Source organism: Capra hircus, chromosome 17 (genome assembly GCF_001704415.2).
Source record: "Capra hircus breed San Clemente chromosome 17, ASM170441v1, whole genome shotgun sequence".
In the NCBI taxonomy this organism is placed as follows: domain Eukaryota; kingdom Metazoa; phylum Chordata; class Mammalia; order Artiodactyla; family Bovidae; genus Capra; species Capra hircus.
This window is the reverse complement of record NC_030824.1, coordinates 66,872,891-66,898,630: the sequence shown is the minus strand read 5'-3', so window position 1 is coordinate 66,898,630 and position 25,740 is coordinate 66,872,891. Positions and strand designations below refer to the sequence as shown.

General features: G+C 42.5%; 1 protein-coding gene across 5 annotated transcripts in view; it reads left to right on the top strand.

Annotated features, from left to right (window-relative positions):
* Positions 1–25,740, top strand: part of RNF175 (ring finger protein 175) — a 66,354-nt gene that overhangs the window by 37,881 nt on the left and 2,733 nt on the right. For 2 of the 5 annotated variants that reach the window (XM_018061621.1, XM_018061622.1), the window contains exons 5-8: positions 11,580–11,687; positions 15,131–15,251; positions 19,880–20,013; positions 23,712–23,813. In XM_018061621.1, coding sequence (XP_017917110.1) covers positions 11,580–11,687; positions 15,131–15,251; positions 19,880–20,013; positions 23,712–23,813 — 465 coding nt within the window. Of the gene's footprint in view, positions 1–11,579; positions 11,688–15,130; positions 15,252–19,879; positions 20,014–23,631; positions 23,814–25,740 lie in introns of all 5 variants that reach the window. The other 3 variants (XM_013970492.2, XM_018061624.1, XM_018061623.1) reach the window with 2 other exon arrangements.

Sequence of the window (25,740 nt, the reverse complement as noted above, 5' to 3'; positions counted from 1 at the left end):
CAGAGGGCAAACCCAGGAGGCATCTCTAGTACCACCGCAGTTTAAAAACTGGTTATTCCTCTCCCAGAGTACACCAAGGCCCTGCTGTGGGAGAGAGGACAGAAGAAGGGAAGTGGGTTTCTTCTCTACTACAGTCAGATTTCGGTCAAGCAATATTCAGGCTCAAACACAGGCCACAGGCCAGCCACAAAGAGCTGGGACCGATCACATCAATTCCAGCTCACAGCCAAGCTTCCCTTTGTGAAGGCTCCTCTGACACGAACGCAGTTTCTAATCTGGCATATCTGTTTCCAGTGTAATTTGAATAGCAAGGGAGTTCTGGGCTCTACAAACCCATACTGCCAATAAACAGGAAGGTTTGAGTGGGTGAAGGGAAGCGTAGGTTTGGAAAACATAACACATCTATTACGATGGTATGACATACTGAACATTTAACACGTCAGTTATTTTAAATATGACTACATTTTTTTCACATGATCTTTAGGACAGCTATAGGAGCTGGTGTTACCTGCCCCCCTCCCCCACTTCATAAATGAAGAAATTGTAGGAAGAAAAGCTAAGCAGGGGGCCACAGTCCCACAGGCAGTAAGTCAGGGAGCCCAGAATCAAGCCACAGACTGCTGCTGCTGCTGCTAAGTCGCTTCAGTTGTGTCCGACTCTGTGCGACCCCATAGACAGCAGCCCACCAGGCTCCCCTGTCCCTGGGATTCTCCAGGCAAGAATACTGGAGTGGGTTGGCATTTCCTTCTCCAATGCATGAAAAGCGAAAGTGAAGTCACTCAGTCGTGCCCGACTCTTAGTGACCCCATGGACTGCAGCCCACCAGGCTCCTCCATCCATGGGATTTTCCAGGCAAGAGTGCTGGAGAGGGGGTGCCATTGCCTTCTCCGAAGCCACAGACTACTGGAGTGCAAAGCCCCTGCCCCAGGAGCATGTTGCGGCTTAGTTATGGAAACCAGCTGCTTTGCATAGAGAAACCCTGCAGTTCAAACCATTAGTAAGCAGACACACCTCTAATGCTGGCACAGCCTTGAGCAGGGACCCTCATGGCAGAGAATATGTGTGGAGTTGAAGGAAGCCCACTCTGGCGCTAATAGGTGTTGTGAGGGTGGAGGGAAGATCCTCTTAGAGCAGCCACTTTTCCCACATCGCCATTTTTGGCAGCATTAACTTCTGCCTTTATCTCATGCACTGAGCAGTGCTCCACAGTGCTCAGCACCAAGTAATAAGGGCCAGTAGCCCAAGGAGCCACTGTGGCAGAAAGACCCCCAAAGTCCTCTCTGGCCCCTTTTATAGGTGACACAACCTCACAGTCGCTTGAGACACCTCCTGCAGCCCCTGGGAGTTTCCTGCTCCAGGTGACTCCCCATTGCTGAGCCCCAATGGGACAGGACTACACCTATAGGCAAATGCTGTCTAGATAATGGTAGTATGTCAATTGCTTGAAGCAGAGAAAGCATTTCACCATAGAAATAATGGAAATGACAAGTCATTTCTCAACACAAGGTCACAAATCCTGGTTTAAATTATAATGTTTCATAAGATCCCTTTTAACTGGGACTCACAGTGAAGCACAGCATTTTCTAAAATAAAGGTGTGCTCCAGGCACACCCTGGGAAATCCCCAGCCCACGCCCACTCCAGTCCAAACCAGCTTACCAAGCTGCCTGGAAACATAGTCCACAGCAATGCTGGTGCCAAAGCCACGCCTCCTAATTCATAGAAACAAACACAAAAAGTCAAACACAGACAAAGGAATTTTTTTTTTTTCCAAAAGAACAAAACAAGATAAAACTCCAGGAAAAAAAAAATAATGAAACAGAGATAAGCAATTTGTCTGATAAAGCGTTCAGTGATGGTCATAAAAATGCTCACAAATCTCAGAAGAATGGAGTAACACAGGGAGAACTTCAACAAATAGAAAATATAAAAGCACCAATCGGAGCTGAAGGATATAATAACTGAAACAAAAAGTACCCTAGAGGAAGTCAATAGCAGACTAGGTGATACAGCAGAATGGGTCCGTGACTGGAAGACAGTAGAAGTCCTTGAATCAGAACAACAACAACAAGAAAAAGAATTTTTTACAATGAGGATACATTAAGGGGCCTCTGAGACAACCTCAAGTATACTAACATTCACACTATGGGAGTCTGAGAAGGAGAGGAAAGAAAATGACAGAAAACGTCTTTGAAGAAAAACTCCCTAAGCCAGGGAAAGGAAACATATACAGGTCCAGGAAGCACAGAGAATCCAAAGCGTGAGGAACCCAAAGTGATCCACATCAACACAAACAAACCACAATTAAAATGGCAAAAGTTAAAGATAATGAGAAAATTTGGAAGACAACAAGGAAAATGAGTGCCATACCAGTGCAGTGCAGTTCACTCGCTCAGTCGGGTCCGACTCTTTGCGACCCCATGAATCGCAGCACGCCAGGCCTCCCTGTCCATCACCAACTCCCGGAGTTCACTCAGACTCAACATCCATCGAGTCGTGAGATGGCCATCCAGCCATCTCATCCTCTGTCGTCCCCTTTTCCTCCTGCCCCCAATCCCTGGAACCCTCCTAAAGCTATAAATTGATTTTTCAGCAGAAACTTTACAAGCCAAAAGAGAGTGTCAGGATATATTTAAAGGGCTAAAATGATTTTTTTTTAGTCGTAAACAAGAATACTCTTCCCAACAAGGTAATTTCTCCTTCAGAATCAAAGGAGAAATAAAGAGGTTCCCAGATAAGCTAAAACTAAGAGTTCATCACCACTAAACCAGCCTCACAAGAAATGTTGAAGGGTTTTCTTTAAGTGGAGAACAACTAGCCGTAACTAGAAATAAGAAAATATATGAAGGAAAAACTCACTGATAAAGGTAAGTCCACTGGTGAAGGCAGTGGATCAGCCACCAATACGAAGATGAAAGGACAAAACCTGTAAAATAAATTATAACCACAATGAGTAGTTAAGGGATACCCAAAGCAAAAAGGTATAAAATATGATGTCAAACCCATAAAACATGGGCTGGAGAGGAGTAGAAATGTAATACTTTTAGAATGCATTCAAATAAGTGACCATCAGTTCAAAACAAATCCCTATATATATATTTATACACATTTATATATATAAATATATATATTTATACATTTATATATATAAATGAAGTTCATGAACCACAAACCAAAAACCCACAATAGATATACCAAAAAAATAAAGTGAAAAGAACTCTAAGCAAACACTAAAGAAAATCACTAAACTGTAAGGGAAGAGAATAAAAGGAGGAGGAAGGAACTATAAAAATGACCAAAAAACAATTCACAAAATGGCAGTAAATATATATATGAGAACTTTAAATGTAAATAGACTAAATAATCAGAGGACATAGGGTGACTGAATGGATTAAAAACTCAAACCCATCTATATGCTAGCTTCAAGAGATACACATCAGATCTAAACACACACAGGGACTGAAAGTGAAAAGATGGAAATACATTCCTTCTAAATGGAAAGTGAAAGAAAGCTAGGATACCAATGTTTACATCAGAAATGATAGACTTTCAAACAAAGACCAAAACAAAAGACAAAGACTACAAAATGATAAAGGGGTCAGTCCAAGAAAAGAATATAACATTTGGGAATATTTATGCACCTAAGTTTGGAGAAGGTGATGGCACCCCACTCCAGTACTCTTGCCTGGAAAATCCCATGGACAGAGGAGCCTGGTGGGCTGTGGTCCATGGGGTCACGAAGAGTCGGACATGACTGAGTGACTTCCCTTTTACTTTTCACTTTCGTGCATTGGAGAAGGAAATGGCAACCCACTCCAGTGTTCTTGCCTGGAGAGTTCCAGGGACGGGGGAGCCTGGTGGGCTGCCATCTATGGGGTCGCACAGAGTCAGACACGACTGAAGTGACTCAGCATCATGCACCTAAGACAGGAGCACCTAAATACATATAGCACATATTAACAGACATAAAGGGAGAGATCGACAGCAATACTGTATTAGCAGGGGACTTTAATATTTCATTTATATCAATAGATCGATCACCCAGATAGAAAATCAATCAGGAAATATGGTCCTTAAATGATTAGATCAGATGAACTTAATAGATGTGTATACAACATTGCATCCAAAAACTGCAGAATACAAATTCTTTTCAAGGGCACATGGAACATTCTCCAGGATAGATAACATGCTAGGCCATATGTCAAACAAGTGTCAATAAATTAAGAAGATCACCATCATATCAAGTATCTTTTCTAATCATAATAATATAAAAATAGAAATCAACTCCAGGAAGAAATCTGGAAAAAATGCAAACATATAGATACTCAACAATGTGCTACTAAACAACCAATGGGTAAATAAAGCAATAAAAAAAGGAAGCCAAAAAAGACCTCAGGACAAATGAAAATGGAATCACAAAGGTCCAAAACTTATGGGATGCAGCCAATCAGGTTTAAGAGGAAAGTTTATAAGAATACAGGTGTACCTCAAGAAACAAGAAGAATCTCAAATAAACAACTTGAGGTCTAAAGGAACCAGAAAAAAGAAGAACAGGCAAAGCCCACAGTTAGTAAAAGAGTGAAAATAATAAAAAGCAAAGTGAAAATGAATGCAATAGGGACTTTTAAAGATAAAAGAGATCAACAAAACCAAGAGATGTTTCTTTGAAAAGAGACGAAATTGATGAATCTTTAGCCAGTCTCATCAAGAAAAAGAGAGGGCCCAAATAAAATCGGAAATGAAACAGGAGAAATTACAACCATAAACATACAATCATAAGAGACTACTACAAACAATTATACGCCAACAAATTAGACAACCTAGAAGAAATGGATAAATAGCTAGAAACATATAGTCTTCCAAGACTGAATCAACATAAAATAGAGAATCTGATTAGACCAATTACTAGTAATAAAATTGAATCAGTAACCAAAAAGCTTCCAACAAACAAAAATCCAGGACAAGATGGTTTCACAGGGAATTCTACCAAACATTTAAAGAAGAGTTAAACTTCTCAAAGTATTCAAAAAAAAAAAAAGAGAGAGACAGACGGGAACACTCTCAAACTCAATCTATAAGGCTAGTATTACCCTGATACCAAAACCAAACAAAAACACTACCAAAAAAGAAAATTACAGGTCAGTATCCGTGATGATCATAGATGCAAATATCCTCAAAAAATATTAGGAATTCAAATTCAACAATACATTGAAAAGAATCATACAACATGATCAAGTGGGATTTACTCCAGGGATGCAAGGACAGTTCAACATCCACAAATCAATCAACTCGATAAAGAACATTAACTAAACAAATGATAAAAAATCACATGATCACCTCAATGGGTTCAGAAAAAGCACTTGACAAAATTTAACATCCATTTATAAAAATTCTCAACAAAGTGAGTATAGGGGGAAGATACCTCAACATAATAAATACTATGACAAACCCACAGTTAACCTCATATTCAAAGAGTGAAAACCTGATCTTCTAAGATCAGGAACAAAGCCAGGGCACACACTGTCATCACTTTTATTCAATTCAGTTTTGGCAGTCCTAGCCGTAGCAATCAGAGAAGAAAAAGAAATAAAAGAAATCTAAATGGGAAAGGAAGAAGTAAAACTGCCACTGTTGGCAGATGACATAGTACTAGTCACAGAAAATCCTACAGATGCCGCTGGAAAACTACTAGAACTCATTAAGGGATTTGGTGAAGTTGCAGGATATAAAACAAATGCTAAGAAACATGTTGCATTTCTATATACTAACAATGAGCTATGAAACACAGAAAGTAAGGAAACAGTCCCATTTATCACAGCATCGAAAAGAATAAGATATCTAGGAGTAACCTACCTAAGGAAGTAAAAGACCTGAACTTGGAAAATTCTAAGACAATGATAAAATAACTTGAAGATGACACAAGTAAATAGAAAGATATACCCGTCTTATGAACTGGGAGAATTTATATTGTTAAAAATCCATACTACCCAAGGCAATCCACAGATTCAATGCAATCCTTATTAAAATACCAATGGCATTTTTCACAAATAGTCCTAAAATTTGTATGGAACCACAAAAGACTCCAGATAGCTAAAACAATCTTGAGAAAGAAGAACAGGGCTGGAGGTATCACACTCTCTGATTTCAAACCAAACTACAAAGCTATAGTGATCAAAACAGTATGGTACTAGCAGAAACAGACATTTAGATCAATGAAATAGAGTAGAGAGTGCAAAAATAAACCCACACTAATGTGATCAATTAATCTACAATAAAGGAGGCAAGAAAATACAATGAAGAAAAGACAGTCTCTTTAGTAAATGGTGCTGGGAAAACCAGACAGCTACATGTTAAAGAAAGAAACGACACCATTTTCTTATACTATATACAAAAATAAAATGGATTGAAGGCTTAAGTGTAAGATCTGAAACCATAAAAATCCTAGAAGAAAACATAGTCAGGACACACTTCGGCATCAGTCTTTGCAATGTTTTTTGATCTGTCTTCTCAGGCAAGGGCAACGAAAGCAAAAGTAAACAAATGGGACCACATCAAGCTAAGAAGTTTTTACATGGCAGTAGAAACCATCAACAAAAATGAAAAGGCAACCGACTAAATGGGAGAAGATATTTGGAAATGATATGTTCAATAAGGGGTTTATCTCCAAATATATGAAGAACTCATACAACTCTATATTAAAAAACCAAACAATTCATTTTAAAAATGGGCCAAGGACCTGAATAGACATTTTCCCAAAGAAGGCATACAAGTGGCCAACAGGCACATGAAAAGATGCTCACCAGTCATCCGGGGAAATCAAATCACGTGGAAATCAAAACCACAATGAAATATTATCTCACATCTGTCAGAATCGTGATTATCGAAAAGACAAGAAATAATTAGTGTTGGCAAGATTGTGAAGAAAAGGGAGCCCCTTGTGCCCTTTGGACGGGACTGTAAATTGTTGGAGCCACTATTTGTGGCTTTCCACTGTTTGTTGGAAAACAGTATGGAGATTCCTAAAAAACCGCAACAACAAAAACAATGTTTAAAACAATTACCTTACCATCTGGCAGTTTTTCTCTGGAGTATGGCTTGAGTAAAAGCACCAACATGTGCTCACCCCCCTGTTCATTGCAATATTATTTACAATGGCCAAAATATGGAAGCAGCCTAGGTGTTCCTTAATAGATTAATAGATAAGGAAGAGGAAGTATACACATAAAATGGAATAGTACTCAGCCATTAAAAAGACCAAAGTTTGCATATTTTGAGAACATGGATGGACCTAGAAAGCTATGCTAAGTTTAGAAGTCAGACAAAGACAAATATCATATACCACTTACATGTGGAATATTAAAAAAAAAATGAACAAACATAAAACAGAAACAGTCATAGATACAGAGAACAAAATAGATGTTGCCACAGGGGAAGGGAGTAGGGGAATGAAATGGGTGAAATGGATTAAGAAGCACAAACATCAAGTTACCAAAAGAGGAAGTTTCAGGGACGTAATATATAGGCACACCTTTTGGGTCAGGTTCCAGAGCACTGCAATAAAGTGGCTATCACACCCGAGCAAGTCACAAGTTTTTTGGTTTCCCAGTACATATAAAAGTTTATACTATGTATGTTTATACTACACTGTAGCCTATTAAGCGTGTGACAGAATTATATCCCAAAAAATGATGTACATTTCTTTATTTTAAAATCTCTACTGTTAAAAAATGCTAACCATCACCTGAGCCTTCAAGGAGCTGTAATCTTGTTCCTGGTGGAAGGTCTCGCCTCCAAGTTGGCGGCTGCTGACCGGATTGGTGGTCGCTGAAGGTCGGGCTGGCTGTGGCAATTTCTTCTAGTAAGACAGTGACGTCTGCTGCATTGATTGACTCTTTCCTGAACGATTTCTCTGTAGCATGTGGTGCTGTTTGATAGCATTTTACCCACATAGAACTCCTTTCAAAACTGGAGTCAGTCTTCTCACACCCTGCTGCTTCTTTAGCAACTAAGTTTATGTCATATTCTAAACCCTTTGTTATTTCAGCAGTCTTCACAGCACCTTCACCAGGAGTAGATTCCATCCCAAGAAACGACTTCCGTCACTTCTCCATAAGAAGCAACTCCTCATTTGTTTCATCATGAGACTGCAGCAGTTCTTCAGGCTCCACTTTGCATTCCAGCTGCCTTGCTATTTCCACCACATCTGTAGCTCCTTCCTCCACTAAAGGCTTAAATTCCTCCAAGTCACTCGTGAGGGATAGAATCAACGTCTTCCAAACTCCTGTCACTGTTGATATTCTGACCTCTTCCCGTGAACCGCAAGTGTTCTTAATGGCATCTAGAATGGTGAATCCTTCCCAGAAGGCTTTTTATTTACTTTGCCCAGATCCATCAGAGGAATCACTATTTATGACAGCTGTAGCCTTATGAAATGTACTTCTTAACTAATAAGAATTGAAATTCAAAATCGGTCCTTGACTCATGGGCCAAAGAATGGATGTGTTACAGGCATAAAAGCATGAATCTCATTGTACATCTCAATCAGAGCTCTTGAATGACCGGGTGCATTGTCAATGAGCAGCAGTATGATGAATCTTTTTCCCTGGGGGTTAGTAAGTAGTCAGCAAACCATGTTGCAAACAGATGTGCTGCCATCGAGACTTTGCTGTTCCATTTACATAGTGTGTGAGTCGCTCAGTCGTGCCCGACTCTTTGCGACCCCATGGACTGCAGTCCACCAGGCTCCTCTGTCCATGAGATTTTCCAGGCAAGGATACCGGAGTGAGTTGCCATTTCCTTCTCCAGGGCATCTTCCCAACCCAGGGATCGAACCCGGGTCTCCTGCACTGCAGGCAGATTCTTTACCGACTGAGCTACAAGGGAAGCCCAAAGCAGAGTAGACCAAGCATAATTCTTCAGGACCCTAAGATTTTCAAATCTTAGGCTTCTACTGAGAGTCACCAGCTACATAAGACCCTAACAAGAGAGTCAGCCTGTCATTCGAAGCTTTGAAGCCAGGCATTGTCTTCTCCTCTCTAAGTACGAAAGTCCTAGATGGCATCTTCCCATAGAAGGCTGTTTTGTCTGTGATGAAAATCTGTTGTTAAGTCACTAAGTCATTTCTGACTTTTTGCGACCCCATTGACTATAGCCCACCAGGCTCATCTGTCCATGGGATTTCCCAGACAAGAATACTGGAGTGGATCCCATTTCCTTCTCCAGGGGATGTTCCCAACCCAGGGACGGAACCCATGTCTCCTGCTTGGCAGGTGGACTCTTTGCCACGGAGCCACTAGAGAAGCCCCTATTTACTGTTGCCACCATCATTAATTATCTTAGCTACATCTTCTGGGAAACTCTCTGCTGCTGCTATATCAGCACTGGCTGCCTCACCTTGCGCTTCTGTTATGGAGACAGGGTCTTTCCTGGCATATCTCATGACCCAACCTCTGCCAGCTTCAGACTTTTCTTCTGCAGCTTCCTCACCTCTCAGCCTTCAGGGAATTGAAGAGAGTCAGGGCCTTGCTCTGGATTAGGCTTTGGCTTAAGAGAATCAATGTTGTGGCTGGTTTGACCTTCTTTCTAGACCACTGCAATTTTCTCCATATCAGCAGTAAAGCTGTTTACTTTGGTTTGTATATTCACTGGAGCAGCACTTTTCATTTCCTTCAAGCATTTTCCTCTGCATACATAACTTGGCTCACTGATGCAAGAGGCCTAAGTTTTCAGCCAGTTTCTACTTTTGACATACCTTCCTCACTAAGCTTACTCATTTCTAGCTTTTGATTTTAAGTGAGAGATATGCAACTCTTCCTTTCACTTGAACAATGGGGCCACTGTGGGATTATTAATTGGCCTGATTTCGATATTGTTGTGTCCCAGGGAACAGGGAGGCCTGAGAAGAAGGAGAAAGGTGGGGGAAAAGCCAAGCAGTGGTAAAGTCAAACCACACTACTTTTATCAGTTGAGGTTGCCATGTTACATGCGTGTGGTTTGTGGTGCCCCAAAACAATTATAACAGTAACACCAAAGCTCACTGATCACAGATCACCAAAACAAATATGATAATAATGTAAAAGTTCGAAATCTTGTAAGAATTAGCAAAATGGGGCACAGAGACACAAAGTGAGGAAATGCTGTTGGAAAAGTGGTCCCTATAGACCTCCTCAACAAAGGGTTAATACAGACCTTCTGTTTAATGATAATAACGCAGTGTTTGCAAAGTGTAATAAAGCTAGGTCTGCCTGTATAGTTGGTAAAATCATAATAACTATGGTAATAGATGGTAACTAGATTCCTAGTGGTGGTGATTTTGTAATACATAGAAATATCAAATCACTATGTTGTACACCTGAAAGTAATATAATGTCATAAGTCAACTATACTTCAATAAAAATTTTAATACGTAAATAAAATAACGCTGAAACATTGCATCAGTAATAATATAGAACATAAGCATTTGGTGCGATGGCTCCAACAGGGAGGAAGCCAGGGAAGGTGAGATTTGGGGACAGGGCTCCAGGGGTCAGAGGCGAAAGCGTGGGGCCCTGTCTCCAGAGGGAGATTCTGAATGAAGTTTGGGGAGAAATGCAGGAGAGGGGTTCCAGAGAAGGAGGCGGGAAGGGGCTGAGGGCAAACGGGGAGCCCTCCCCTCGCGTGCAGTGTGCCAGCACCCCCTTCGCTCCTCCGGGCCCCCAGCCCCGCCTCCTTCCAGCCCCTGCGTGTTCGGAACCAGGAATGGAGCCGCGCCGCAGCCCCAGCCCAGGCTCTCTCAGGCAGGAAGCAGCAGGCGGTTTTCCTAAGAGCTTTTCCTGCCTGGAGCAGGGGAAGCAGAAAGGACCCACGGCTCCTTCCACATGGGCTCCGTCCTCGCCCTGCGTCCCCACCCTCTCCCTTCCCCATGTGGACCCTGTGGGAAGGGGGAAGCCCTGAAAGCCACGTGGTGAGCGTGGGACAGACACAGGGCCCGGCCACGCAGCGCAGGAAACAAGTGCGCCGGGCTCCTGCTCCAGGGCCGCCGGGGGTCGCGTGAGTGAGGCCGCGCGAGGGCCGAGGCAGCGCGGGCGGGAAGCCAGAGGCTCCGGGGAGGACAGCTCCCATCGCTCGCTTGCCTCCAAGGACTCCTGCCAAAGCCACTGTAAGCCAATCAGAGAGGGAGGTCGACAGGGCCTCGTGTAGAATAACTGGTCCCGAAGGTCACCTTTCCATGAGGACATAAGTCGCAATGAATTTATATACGCATGCTATGCTATGCTAAGTCACTTCAGTCGTGTCCGACTCTGTGCGACGCCATAGATGGCAGCCCACCCAGGCCCCCCCTCCCCCCCGTCCCTGGGATTCTCCAGGCATATATACATAGAAACACACGTGCATGATAGTACTGTCTATATATTGCTTGTTGATAGTATATTAAAACTCTAGATTATCATGGAGTTTAGCTGATATGATATATTCATGTTCTGTGTATTGTAAATTGAACAGAATTTTAGAAACTAAACACTGACTTATAACAATGTTTGAAAAAGAAAATATTTTCTAATATATCATGTTTGGTGCATCTCCCCATTTTTCACTCCACAGATTGGTTTACAAATGGTTTCTTCTAATCTACAAACTCAGCTATGCATTTGGTGTTGTGGGTTATTTGGCTATCATATTTACAATGTGTGGATTCCATTTATTTTTCAGGTAAGTATCTCCAATTAAGATACTGATGTCTCTAAGCACTTACTTGTAGCATTAACCTGGTCAAGTTCTCAGTGTCTGGAAGCCACATTTGGCCCTGCAATTTTCCAGGGACACACTGTTTATAGTACTATCATTGGTATCATAGATGCCACTGGGGGAAACTAACAAAAGGAAGAGAACACTCAGATTTCAAAGGTTTTAAAAAATTATAAGCTTTAAAGACATCATCATTCAAAGCTGGCCTATATTTGTTGGAGCAATTCTTATTGAGCTAAAAAGTTCCCTTCTACAAAATTCTTAAGTGTCATATCCCTCTATAGACCTTTCTTCTTTAAGCCCCTAGAACTATGCTATCCAATACAGTAGCTGCCAACCCATGTAACTACTGAGCACTTAAATTATCAAGTAAGAGGTGCTATAAGTCTAAAATACACATTGAGTTTCAAAGACCGTATAAGAAAATCATTTTATGATTACATGAGATGACAGTACTCTGGATGTTTTAGTGAAATTATTTGATCTGTTTCTTTTTACCTTTTATTTGTGGCTATAAGAAAATTTTTTAATTATGTCCAATCTGTATTTCCATTGGACAGCACTACTCTAGAATTTTGTTTCTGCTCTAAATCTCTTCTGCTGGAGGCATTTAGTCAAAGAAGAAACTGAGTACTTAGACATTGAAAGAGAAGTGAAGAGGTAACAGGGCAACAAAGTCTAGGGAGAAATAAAGGAAATTGGGATAATAATATCCATGACTCGGAATCCTGTTTCCACTGGGAAGATGGCTGCTGAGACGTGCTGTGAGTGAGGTTCTCAGGGGCAGAGCTTTAATCAACCTGTGTGTTGGAAAGGAAGTGTGAGACATACCACTGTGGATGGTGGACATACTAGCTGTGGAAAACCACTCAAATGAAAATCCCTGGAACATCTCTCACGTCAAAATTCCTCTAACTCTGGAACCTCCTCGGTGGTCCTGTGGTTGGAACTCCAACTGGGGGTGCAGGTTCGATCTCTGGTCAGTGACCCAAGATCCCACAGGCCACGTGACCAAAAAAACTTAAATCTAAATCTCTGGAACCTTAGAAATTTGAAAGGCAGAAGTTAGCTACCCATAAGTCATAAAATAAGGAAGAAAACTGGATGGAGACCCAGCCCTGGGGGGAAGGGCTCTTCCTGTGGCAACACAGCAATCTGATTTCATAAATATTTCATGCAATTTTCAGAGAGGGAACTCCCACCATTCCCTAGGAGGAAAGGGATAGAATACAACTGTCCCGATCTATTATTATTTGTTTACGCTATAGAAAGACACTGAATTATTCTTTCAGCATACTGTCTATATTACTTTAATGTATATAAAATATTTTTTTACTTTTATGAAGTCACTTGGGACTGTAGTTACCCCCAAAATTATTATCTGTATGATTTTAAGATCCTTTTCCAGGAATTCTCTTATAATGAGGTGTATGAAGAACCTAACCCTTCAGATGGGAAATGAAGTGAGAATCATTCAGTCGTGTCTGACTTTACAAACCCGTGGACTGTATGTAGCCTGCCAGACTCCTCTATCCATGGAATTCTCCAGGCCAGAATACTGGAGTGGGTAGCCTCTCCAGGGGACCTTCCCAACCCACGGATTAGGGAACCCAGGTCTCCCACATTGCAGGCAAATTCTTTACCAGCTGAACCACCAGGGAAGCCCTCAGATGGGAAGGAACTATTTTTTTCACTACTAATTGTCGTTGAGCACAATTGTATTGAGATTCTTTTCTGTGGAACTACAAGTTCGTTGCTACACATTTTATCAATTAGATTATAAATCCATGCTCCCCTGGGCATAGAGGGAAGGTCATCTTCATTCTTCGTCACTGCCCCAGTTTTCAGATCTTGGAAGGATGAAGCTGCCCACTGTGCTGGAATGCCCAGTTCACAAGACCGAAAGACCTCTGCCCTCCAGGTCTGCACAGCTTGTACCATTTCCTCCTCAAGTGAACAGAGCACAGAAACAGCCAGTAGAGGGTTCCGGAGAGAGGGACTCCCACCTCCCCTCCTCTCTCCACGTCCTTCCTGCCTCCGGCAGACCCACCGACTCCCATTGCTAGTATTAGAGACTCTTGCAGAGGGAGCAAATCAAAAGTGTGATCATTAAGATCCAGCTACTACATCAGGAGCTAATCATTCACTTTTTAAAGAAACCTTATGGATTTCCCTTGTGGCTCAGACGATAAAGCGTCTGCCTACAATGCAGGAGACGTGGGTTCGATCCCTGGGTTGGGAAGGTCCTCTGGAGAAGGCAATGGCAACCCACTCCAGTACTCTTGCCTGGAAAATCCCATGGATGGAGGAGTGTGGAAGGCTAAAGTCCATGGGGTCACAAAGAGTCGGACACAACTGAGCAACTTCACTTGGTCACTTACCTTTAAGAAAAGAAGGTGGTGGGCGGGGGTGGGGAAGGGGCTGATTCACATTTGTTATATGGCAGAAACCAACACAACATTGTAAAGCAATTATCCTCCAATTAAAAATAAATTTAAAAATAAAGAAATAGGGGTTGTTGTAGAGAATCCTAGTTGAAATATCCAACTTGCAAAATAAAAAATTTTTTATTAACACATAGCAACTATGGCATAGTAACAAATGACCTCAAAATGTGAGCTTGATTCCTGGTACCAACTGTCAGGTTAAGCAATCATTTTTCCTAAGTCTCCATTTTTCAAACCAAAGTAGGGCTAATGATACCTATCTCCAATATTTTTAGGTAAGATTAAGTATTTGAAAGTATTCTATAAAATCTAAGTTTGATCACAGGGATCAGACTTCTCAGCCCTAGCTACTGTCCAGACCCCACCCCAAGCCACTTAAATTAGAGCCCTAGAAGATAGGCTTGTGTATTTGTATATACTTTAAATCTCCCCCAGGTAATCCTAACATACAGTTAGGGCTGAGAACCACTGAACTATTAAAGAGGTTCCTAATGTTAGCTCCCCACTGCAGTCATCCTTGTCTGGAGAGCCTCCAAAAATATTGCTGCATGGGCCCCACCTCCAGAGAGCTGATGTAATTGGCCCAGGGTGTAGCCTGCAGATGGAGGTTTTTTACAAGCTGCCCAGGTTTTCCCACCGACAGCCAAGCTTGAGAACCTCTGGTTAGATTTGGCTTGTCTCAGCACTGCAGTCCAAAGAAGATGTTAAACACTCTTTCAAGAATTATTTTGTCCACTTAGCCTTGAGTGGTAAAATTTAAAGGAATGGAGAGAATTTTAAATTCACTTAAAAAAAAAAAAAGAAACACTAAACAAATAAATGAGGGAAAATACACTCAAGGTTCTGTTAGAAACCATGGCAAGAAATACTTTCCAAGCTGCAGTCTTTCCCAAGACCATCCCCCCCCCCCCCCCCCGCAAGATGCCCACTCTTACTTCCCTTGGCTGTTGTTTTCAATAGAATCAAAGCTAGAGATTCCATGGATTTGGGCATCGTGTCCTTGTTTTACGGCCTCTACTATGGGGTAATGGGGAGAGACTTCGCAGAGATCTGTTCGGACTACATGGCTTCTACTCTAGGGGTAAGCGTTGCTTTCATTCTTTGAAATCATTTTTGGTATGTAGAAAAATGGTCTCATCTTACACATTTGTGCCCATTTTCAGAAACAGGGGTTTTTTGGTTCTGTCAGCCCCAGCTGCTCCTTGGATTCTCCGGGTGTCAAATTATCTGGAAGTAACCATATCTAGCATACTCTAATTGCCAACATTTAAAGGTTTAGTAAAAATTAATCTAAAAAATAAAAATAAAGGATTAGTAAAAATTCAGCAATAACGAAAACCCTTTATCTGTTGATGCAAATAAAAGTCATATTTGATGCACATAAAGCACTTTAGAATCAATCAACACCTCAGGGTAATAATCATCATAAAGATCAGCTATCATTATATAGCATTTGAAGAAATAGAAGAGATTAAAAGTGTGCTAAATGTATTCTGACTGTATGTTGTTCCCTGGAATTAAAAAAATCGCTAATAGCTTTTTAATGCTCTTAAAATTAAAACTCAGAATGGACACACTTTCTGGTTAGATGGATTCCAGATGCAGATATTAGGAGTAACCATCTGTGTCTAACATACGCGCATCTCTTAAAAACTTAATCCCAAAGGTCCCAGGTGTGACCCAGTGGTTTCAGAAATTCCACATCTCTGTCCTCTACCAGCCTCTTGGCACACAGCCAGATATGAAATGGAGAAACCGCTGTGAGCAGCGAGGAAAGACTGGCCTTCTGGACTGCTGTTCTCCCCTCCGGTTATGGCTCAGGACTGAGTTGACAAGGCCTTTGTTTCATCCCCCACCTCCCCTTCCCCATCTCTGTAGACTCCATCTTACTCTTTCTCTAGAGCCTGGAGTCCAGCTTCGGTGGTGGAATGCTGGAATGGCCAGCCTTGTGTCACCTCTAAGACAGCCTAGTGAGGTCTAGGGCAAGCACAGAAGGGAGCATTTTCACTCCCAATTCCTCCAACAGAAACCAGAGCTATCCCCCTTCTACAAATTCCCAAAGCCTCTTGTGCCTGCTTGTGGACAGGAGAGGAAGAGTTGAATGTCCTCTGTTCTCCAGGAGACCAGGAAGAAAAGATTTAACCTGGCAAAAGAACCAAGTCTTTAAGCCCCAGCTTTATGGAAATTACTCACCTGATTCCATCCACGTCTATGACATCTTGTCATCTCCTACCATCCTCATTCCAGCCACCAAGTACTGTCTCAAGCCATTGGCACAACCACCAGTGACTTCAGCTCATGGTGTGTGTGTGTGTGTGTATGTGTGTGTATGCACTTATTCACGTGCTTGTGACAGAGGTAAAGAGGAAGCACCACACCAGTGCCTGCGCCCCACACTAATTAAGTCAGACTCTGGGAGTGGAGCCAATGCATCTGCTTTGCTTTAAAAGCTCCCTAGGAAAAGGAATAAGCTATTAAGCCATGCAAAAAGTTGGATGAATCGTAAATATATAGTGCTAAGTGAAAGAAGCCAGTCTGTACTATATGATTCCACTTATATGACAATTTGGAAAAGGTACAGCTATGGAGATGCTAGAGAAACAGTGGTTGCCAAGAGGGTTAGGGAGGGAGCAGGGCTGAATGTGTGAAGCACAGGGAATTTGTTAGAGTGGCGAAATTATTCTGTGTGATACTCTAATGGTGAATGCATGACATTAGATATCTGTCAAAATCAACAGTACTTTATAGCAGAAAGGTTAAACCTTAAGTGTGCAAATGTAAAACAAGTCATGTAGGATGTCAGGGAATGCCAGGATAGAACGTGGACTGTGACCAGAGAACTCAACTGTACTACGAATGTGTGAAATAACCTCTCTGAAGTGGGGGGATGGGAGGGAAGTGCTGACCTAAGTCTCTTTGAAATGAGTGGAGATCCAAGATTAAAAGCAAAAGGAACTGTACGTAAGCACTGTACTCCATTAAGTAAGTTTCCCTCAGGGCTATGGGGATACCCTGATACCACTGTGCATGTATTCTGGAACTGGACTCCAAGTGAACGGAAGACTGGTCATGGAAGCTATGTTTCTTACTTTCAGAAGGCTACATATAAGCAAGGAGAGAAGGCTAGAATGATCTGTGAGTGGATCAGAGTCAAAGACATCAGTCCGAACTCGTGTTTAGCTTAACATAGATTATATGTATCTTAAGGTAGATGATCTATATAGAAATATTTTATAGATATGTATATATACATGGGTTAGAGTATACAGACATATCTCCTTGCTTTGTCAACTAAGAAGGCCTAGAAGCAATAACAGCTTAGTAGCAGTGAGCACACAAAGTGCTCTGATCTTGTTTTCTAATACCAGTCTATAATAAAAGGAAACAGTGTTCCTTGGGAAAACGGCTGATTCTGGGTCTTGGCAGGGAACATATAATATGACCCTAGAGTATTTTGTAGGGCCAGAAAGTAAGGAAGTTCTCAGAAAAAGCCCACACAAGAAAAAACCCACAATGATGAGGGCATGTCAAAGAGACACAGTAGCCAAGGCTGAAACAATTTGAGCAACACAGCAGCAGCAGTAGTATTCGTAGTGAATAGTCTGGGTTATAGCTCGAAGTATAGAATAAATATCCATGAGTCCACAGTGAAATAAGTGAATGATTGAATAGATAGATATATAAATAAATGAGAATAGACAGATCTCCTATTCAGACAAATTCCACATAATTTATGGAGATATCCCACCTTTAAGAAGGTCGCGTGGTTGGCTTTTATGTGTCAACTTGATTAGGCTCTCGTATCCAGTTGTTTGACCAAAGATGAGTCTACATGTTGCTTGGAATGTACTTTGTAGCTGTAATTAACTTTCAGCTCAGTTCAGTCACTCAGTCGTGTCCGACTCTTTGCGACCCCATGAATTGCAGCACGTCAGGCCTCCCTGTTCATCACCAACTCCCAGAGTTCACTCAGACTCACGTCCATCGAGTCAGTGATGCCATCCAGCCATCTCATCCTCGGTCGTCCCCTTCCCCTCCTGCCCCCAATCCCTCCCAGCATCAGAGTCTTTTCCAGTGAGTCAACTCTTTGCATGAGGTGGCCAAAGTACTGGAGTTTCAGCTTTAGCATTAACTTTAAGGGAAAGCCAATATCCTTGAAAATATAGATGGGTCTTAGCTAATCAGTCAAAGACGTTAAGGGCAAAAACTGAAGTTTTTCAGAGAAGTTCTGCCCCAAGTCTGAAAACTCTTTCCAGAGTTTGGCCTGCTAGCCTGCCCTCCAGGTTCTAGACTTGCCAGCCTCAGGTCTTGAAAATGAGTCTCTCTCTCCCTTCCCCCTTTCTCCCTCTCCACCCACTCTCCCCCGACCCACACGCATACATATCCTCTGTTCCATTTCCCTGGAGAACCCTGACTGATACAGATGTGGACCATAACTCCTAACTCCCCACTCCCTAAGTGTGAACTGCTCGTGGTGATGGTGATTTCCTTCCAAAGAGTACAGTGTAGAAAGAAGTAAAAGGTAGTTTTAGAGTGGAGAAACTTGACAAACACTATCTCAAACTAAGTAATCAAGGTCAACATCATCAGTGATGAATCATGTTGACAGCACGCACCCTTGCCACAATGTGGTAAGGGTGGCATTTCACCTCTGTTCTCTTCTTCCCTAAAACTCATAAGCCCAGCATCATCAAGAGAAAAAATCATTAGCTAAAACCCAAGTGAAGGACATTCTACAAGCACCGCCCCCACCCCCAAACTGTCAATTATAGGGAAGAATAATAAAGTCTGAGAAACTGCCAAAGCCAAGAGAAGCTTAAAAAATTAAAAAAAAAAAAAAAAAAAAAAACAGAGAGAAGCCTAAAGAGATAAGACAATTAATGGTATCCTGGATGGGATTCTAGAACAAAATAAGACATTTGAGAAAAACCAAGCAATCTGAACAAAGCATAGACTTTATTTCATAATAATGCATCAGTGTTGGTTCATTAATTGTAACAAATGTACCACCCTAAATGTAAAATGTTAATCACAGGGGAAACTTGGTATGGGAACTCTATTCTATATTTGTATCTTTTATATCTAAAATACAATGCTACCGTTTTTTATTTTACATTTAAAAATAAAATAAATATTTTATCTTTTAAAAAGCTTCTTAGACATTATAATGTGCTGCCAATGTTGAGAACTGCTCCTCATCCATCTCCTGGGGAGATGCAATGTCCCAAGTTAGAATTCTAAATGCACTGCTTTCTAATGGGATTAGTCTCTGTACTCCCTATAGTCAGATGGGATTTTTTTTTAATTGATTAAAATTTTAATTATATTAAAGTTAATTAAAAGATACATAGATGTCTGGGATTACTTGAGATCTGGGAATCAGAGTCTCGGAAGAATAAGGGGAAGGTCAGGTTCTGGGTGAATTTAAAAAGCTTCCCATGTCATTCTGAACTATAGCCCTTGATAAAATTGTTCCTCTTAAAGGATTCCTTAGTGGAGAAGTTAGATGGTTATAATTAGCGATGTGCTTTGGGGTTCAGTGGTGTTTTGCCTGGGAAACCTCTACCCCACGGTAGCATTGTCCTTATGGGAAAAAACGTTTCAAGTTCTAAACCAGCAGAGAAACAGTAAAGCCTCTCTGTCTTCAAGCTGGCAGTGGCTTCCCTGTGTTCACAGAATGATGTGTGCTCTGGGCCTGTCCCCCAATAGTTCTACAGCGTCAGTGGGATGCCCACCAGGAGTCTGTCGGACGACATCTGCGCCGTGTGTGGGCAGAAGATCATTGTGGACCTTGATGAAGAAGGGCTCATTGAAAACACCTACCAGCTTTCATGCAAGCATGTGTATCCTTTTCATGGAAGGCCATTTGGCCTTCCTCAAGCCAGTGCTGGGAGATGGAAAATCAGGGAAGACTGTCCCATCACCCCCCTCCTCCTTTGTCTCCTCCTTCTCCCCACTTCCTTCTGCCTTGCTTAGCTCCCTTCCCCAAAACCCAAGCCTTTATGCTGCTGTCCATTTTCTTATTGAGACTCTCTCCGATCCCTGATAAATAATGAACTGCTCTTAGTTAGTAGGCAGTAAACCTCTTTCCCTCCTCCTCCCCCCAGTAATTTCTTTTTTAAAAGGAATCTTCAGGCCACACAGACAGGAGGGCTGTAGCATCTGAGCAGAGGCTGGCTGGGAGAGCCAGCCGGTGAAGCCTTAAGCACACAGGTAGCCAGTGAGGACCGGGGAAGAGAGGGTGGGGAGTGAGGAACAGAGTGTAGTTTCAGTGCCGGGCAGAGCTCAGGACTTGCCTGGCTGACCCCTTGTCTGAATCTCACAAGAACAAGAACGACAATGTCCAGTTTTTCACTCTTAGGATTGAGTAAATGGAATCTGTCCAGATTAAACAGAATCCAATCATGAGTGCTGCACGTCTGCGGTATTAATGGTGGTGTGTTTTGCCTGGAAATAATTCTCAGGAACCTGCTTGTGTCAACAGTGGTGACGGGGAAAGCCAAGTATCAGCTTTGGCCTTGAAAAGAGGACACCTGAAATTACACAGGAAGGGACCAAAGCAGGAGCACATGGTTCTTGGACCATTTCATTCCCTGGCCTATGGGTTGTGCCCCAAATCACTATCCACCAGTGGAGGGATTTTTAGGGGCCAGACCAGCCTGGCCCTGGAAACCAGCACCCTCTGGGACTCCAGCAACAGTGAGGAAGGGCTCCATGTGCATCAAGAGCCCTGGGCCAAGCAGGCTGCACTGCCTGAGCATGTAACTCTGGATACCACAGTTGTGTTTGCACTGACCAACAATCAGTATTTTAATTCTTCTCTTAATACAGGGAAAAGAAGGCATCATTATCTTTATTTTATAGTACAATATCAATTTTATAATATTGCTGTACACTCAGTCAGTTCAAAGCTCTGGCATTATAAGGTGATCAAACCATCTGCCTCTTGCCTCTGAAGCCCACCGAACTCAGTCAGTAATACCGCAGACGTGCAGCACTCATGATTTGATTCCGTTTAATCTGGACAGATTCCATTTATTCAATCCTGAGAGTAAAAAACTGGACCAAATGCATCTGAAATGTAATAGGAGCCTTTACTCCAACATTTAAGTCTTAACATTTTAAGGTAAGAAACACAAAGATATCCCATGTGGGATTCTATGTGGTTTTTCAGTGTGATACATTTCCCAAAAACCTATCATTCTTAGTAGAAATTTTCCAAGTCTGGTCCTAGTTTTAAATATGATTTAGTTTTCAAATGTTGGAACAGAGCCCCTTCTGCCATTTGCAAGTGGAAATCTTTTCTCTCTCCACCTTTAAAAGCCCTTAGGGATTGTTGTACATGTGTGCATACGTAATCGAAAATGTAGTCACCTGCAAATTTGCTTTGCAGGGAGTATTATTAATGGCCCATTTTAGCATGAGTCATATGAGCAAGGAGTGGGCAAACATGAATCATATTAACAAGGGGTGGGAATCTGAGTCTTGCTCTGCAGAAATTCTGCTGGGGTGAAGGCTTTTCATATAAGATTTTGAAGATAAAAGGGGATATTAAAGAGGAGATGAACATCTCAATGCTTGCTCAATGAGCCCTGAGTGCCATACCTGGGGGATATGGGGCTATACTCCAGCTCTTTTGAATGAAGGACTGTACAGGTTTTGACTCAATATCTTTGTTATAATACACTTTATGTTAACCCAAACATGCAAAAGTGACCCCAGTTCCAAGAACATAAAAGAACAGGAACTCTTGGTTGCACACCTATCTAACACCGAGGAATCATCTGCGTGGCCTTGACTGTCTCCACCTCCACGCCCTCCGTTAGTGAGGGAACGTCTACAAGGTGCTGAAGCAGATCAGGGAAAGCCACGCTGGGACCGATGACTGTAGAAATGAATCAACACGATGAATCTCACAGTTAATCACTGTGTCTGTTGTTTAGTCATTAAGTCACATCCAGCTCTTTTTGTGACCCCATGGAATGTAGCCCGCCAGGCTCCTCCATCCATGGGATTTCCCCGTCAAGAATACTGGAGTGGGTTGCCATTTCCTTCTCCAGGGGACCTTCCCAGCCCAGGGTTTGTACCTGCATCTCCTACATTGGCAGGCAGATTCTTCACCACAGAGCCACCAGGAAAGCCCCAGTTAATGACGCTATGCAAATCTATAAGCTGTGGAACCTGAGGAAAGTAAGTTTGCAATAGTAATTGGTTTTGAATGATTCATTCAAATATTCATTCAATAAAGAGGCGTGTGTGTGTGTGAGTGTGTGCTTAGTTGCTCAGTCATGCCCAACTGTCTGAGGCCCCATGGAGTGCGGCTCCTCTGTCCATGGAGTTCTCCAGGCAAGAATACTGGAGGGGGCTGACATTTCCTCCTCCAGGGGGTCCTCCTGTCCCAGGGATCCAGCTTGAGTCTTGCGTCTCCTGCATTGGCAGGTGGATTCTTCGCCATTAGTGCCCCCTGGGAAGCCCCCAGACAGGCACTTAGGCACTGCTTAAGGTGCTGAGCACAGAGGCGAATGAGTCACTGTCCCACAGGTAGCACAGTGCCCAGGAGAGATAGGTAAGTACCCAGAAAGTCGTGACACAGACTGACTTGACTCAGGCTCTGTAGGACTCAGTCCCCGGTGCTGAGAGAAAACATATGGTTCATTGTCAACTTTGGGGACAAAGCATCGATCTTTCTGTACAAGGGATTGTATACAAATGAATCTGTAAGTGCCTAGATTCTATATATTCTGTTTCAAAATAGCTGGCTCCTTATCAGTAATAAAAACTTGAGAAAAAAGCTTATGAAGCTAATAGAAATATCTGTACAAATATTTGACCACAAATAATTTGAACTTGTCTAATCTCATTACATTGGAGAAGGCAATGGCACCCCACTCCAGCACTCTTGCCTGGAGAATCCCATGGACGGAGGAGCCTGGTAGGCTGCAGTCCATGGGGTTGCTGAGGGTTGGACACAACTGAGCGACTTCACTTTTACTTTTCACTTTCATGCATTGGAGAAGGAAATGGCAACCCACTCCAGTGTGATTGCCTTGAGAATCCCAGGGACGGGGGAGCCTGGCGGGCTGCTGTCTATAGGGTCGCACAGAGTCGGACACGACTGAAGTGACTTAGGAGGAGGAATCTCATTACATAGATGGTAATGGGTGGGTGCCCAAAAAGCCAAATGGGGAGATGCTATGAGAAATGCACAGAAAGTGAGGATATTTTACATAAGACACCCTGTAAAATAAGCACATCCACATTCTTTGTCTAATTTAATCACAGAATCTGAGGTCAGAACATGTAAGGCTAAGAAGATCAGTAAACTCCTCAGGGTCATAAGCTTTGACTTCAAGCTCACGGTCCTTGGAGGCTCCATTGTCCTGCAGAGGCTCTAGGAAAGCAATGGGCACACCCAAGTCATGACCGAGAGCCATTTCTGCCTCCACCACTCCACCCAACAGGTGGGGTCACTTCCATCACATCGTCATGAAGTAGACCTTGCCCTTCAATATCCAGAAGCTTCCCTAACAAGATCCCGAAGCTTCCATGAATTCTGCATCCGAGGTTGGTGTATTGTTGGTAAAAAGCAGACGTGCCCTTACTGCAAAGAGAAGGTCGATTTGAAGAGGATGATCAATAACCCGTATCCTTTTTATGAAGTTGTGAAATATTATTTTCTGACGATACATTCTTTAATCTAAACTTTCTTTATCCTCACTACAGGTACAGAAGAAAACACTGTTTTCCCTAACTACCTATTTCAAAGTGACTTGTCCCTCTCCTTGCCCATGTCTGGGTTACTATTCTAGCTCAGTTAAATGCCAAAAAAGATACATTCTACTCTTTGTATTCCACTATAAGGGCTTTACTGAAAATGTGATGGGACATTGCAAATATGGATAATATGAATATATGGAAGGATAAGATAAGCAGGTAGGCAGATAGATGGATGATAGATAGGCAGACAGACAGATGATAAATAACGGGTGGATAAGATGAGTGGATGGGGAGGAAAATAGAATAGAAAACTTAAAAGCCCCAACTGTGAACTAGAATATAGAAAAGTATGTTTAAGGTGTACCAAATTGTATTATTTCCAGAAATGAGTAGGGTTTTTCTCCCTGAATTTGGGCTTCTTTAATTCCTTGCTATATCTCATCTTTTCTTAGGCTAACCGAAGTAATAATAATATTGAAAGGAGTGAAGACCTATTACAGATTTGGTCAGTGAATGGCAACAACAGGATTTTTATAGACAGCAGGGACCCCCGACCAAATAAACTCACATCTCATTAAGGTCACAGGAAGGGAGGGTCCCCCTCCAGCGCTGACTGCAAGCCTTGGCCCTCTACCCAACCCACCCAGGGGGGTAAAGAGATCTAAAACACATCCCCCTTAAGTGGAAGGACCCTGAGGGGATGGCCACAGCCTGCTGGAACTCCCTCTTAGCTCCTCAGCAGCAGCCGTCCTACAGTCAGTCCCCTACATGTGAACCTCCAGGTCGTGACCTTCCAGAGATGGGAACATGCATCCGCATGTCCAGTCATGTAAGTTAGCTCGTGTGTCTGTTCAGCTACCGTGCTGTGCTACGGACTTTTCATGGTACTGTACTATAAGATTAAAAACATGTCATTGTTTTGTTTGCCTGATTTTTATGTTATTTGTGTGAAAAAATACATTATATAGACAATGATGTTAGTTGGGTACCTAGATAACTTTGTTGGACTTCTGAAAGCCCTCTCTGAACAGAACTCACTCATACGTAGGGGACTTACTGTATTCCTTCTGAGTTCCAGTCACCTGAATTTCACAGGGCTAAAGGAGATCCTCCCATCCCTGTCCCCTTGACTCTTCACCAACCCTAACTGTGCAGGTTCACCAATGGCTATCTGCAGAAACGCCCCCGTGGCTGAGAACTGCAAGTCAAGGGAAGACTTGCCAGCAGAGCCGCAGGGGCGGCAGCGCAGGTGGGCCCTGGGTCTCAGAGCCACACCCCAGCGCAGAGAACCCGCTCCGGCCGCCAGCTCCCCTCCCAGCTGGCCTTTCTTTCCGGAGCCAGCCAAGAATAGCCGCAGCAAAAGGCTGTCACGCACCTTCTCTCCTCACTAGGCTGAGGCCAGAACAGCTTCTGGTTAATAGCTCACTTGTGAAACCTCACTATATGCGTCTTTGTTATAAAATGGGTGATAATGTGATCGTAAATGTCACCTTAACGATCATTTAAATAATAAAAGACAACTGGTTTCTTTGAGAGAATGAAATGGTCTTGAGAGAATAAACTTTCGAATATTACATGTACTTTTTTTTTCTGTGAAATACAGCACTGTGTTTCTGAATGGAACATCTTAGCAGCAAGCATCATTCTTCTAAGGCAGCTAAAGAAACACAGGCACTCCTCACTGAGATTCAGTGTAAGATAAACGATATGTGTGAAGGCCTGCCTCTCCGTGTATAACACGGCTGATAGAGGTACTACGTATGAAGTTCCCGCAGCACAGTCTAGCTGAGGGACCAGGATAGGATATGTATTATCAGCGAACTAATGTCTTCCTTTTTAACATGCAATGAGTT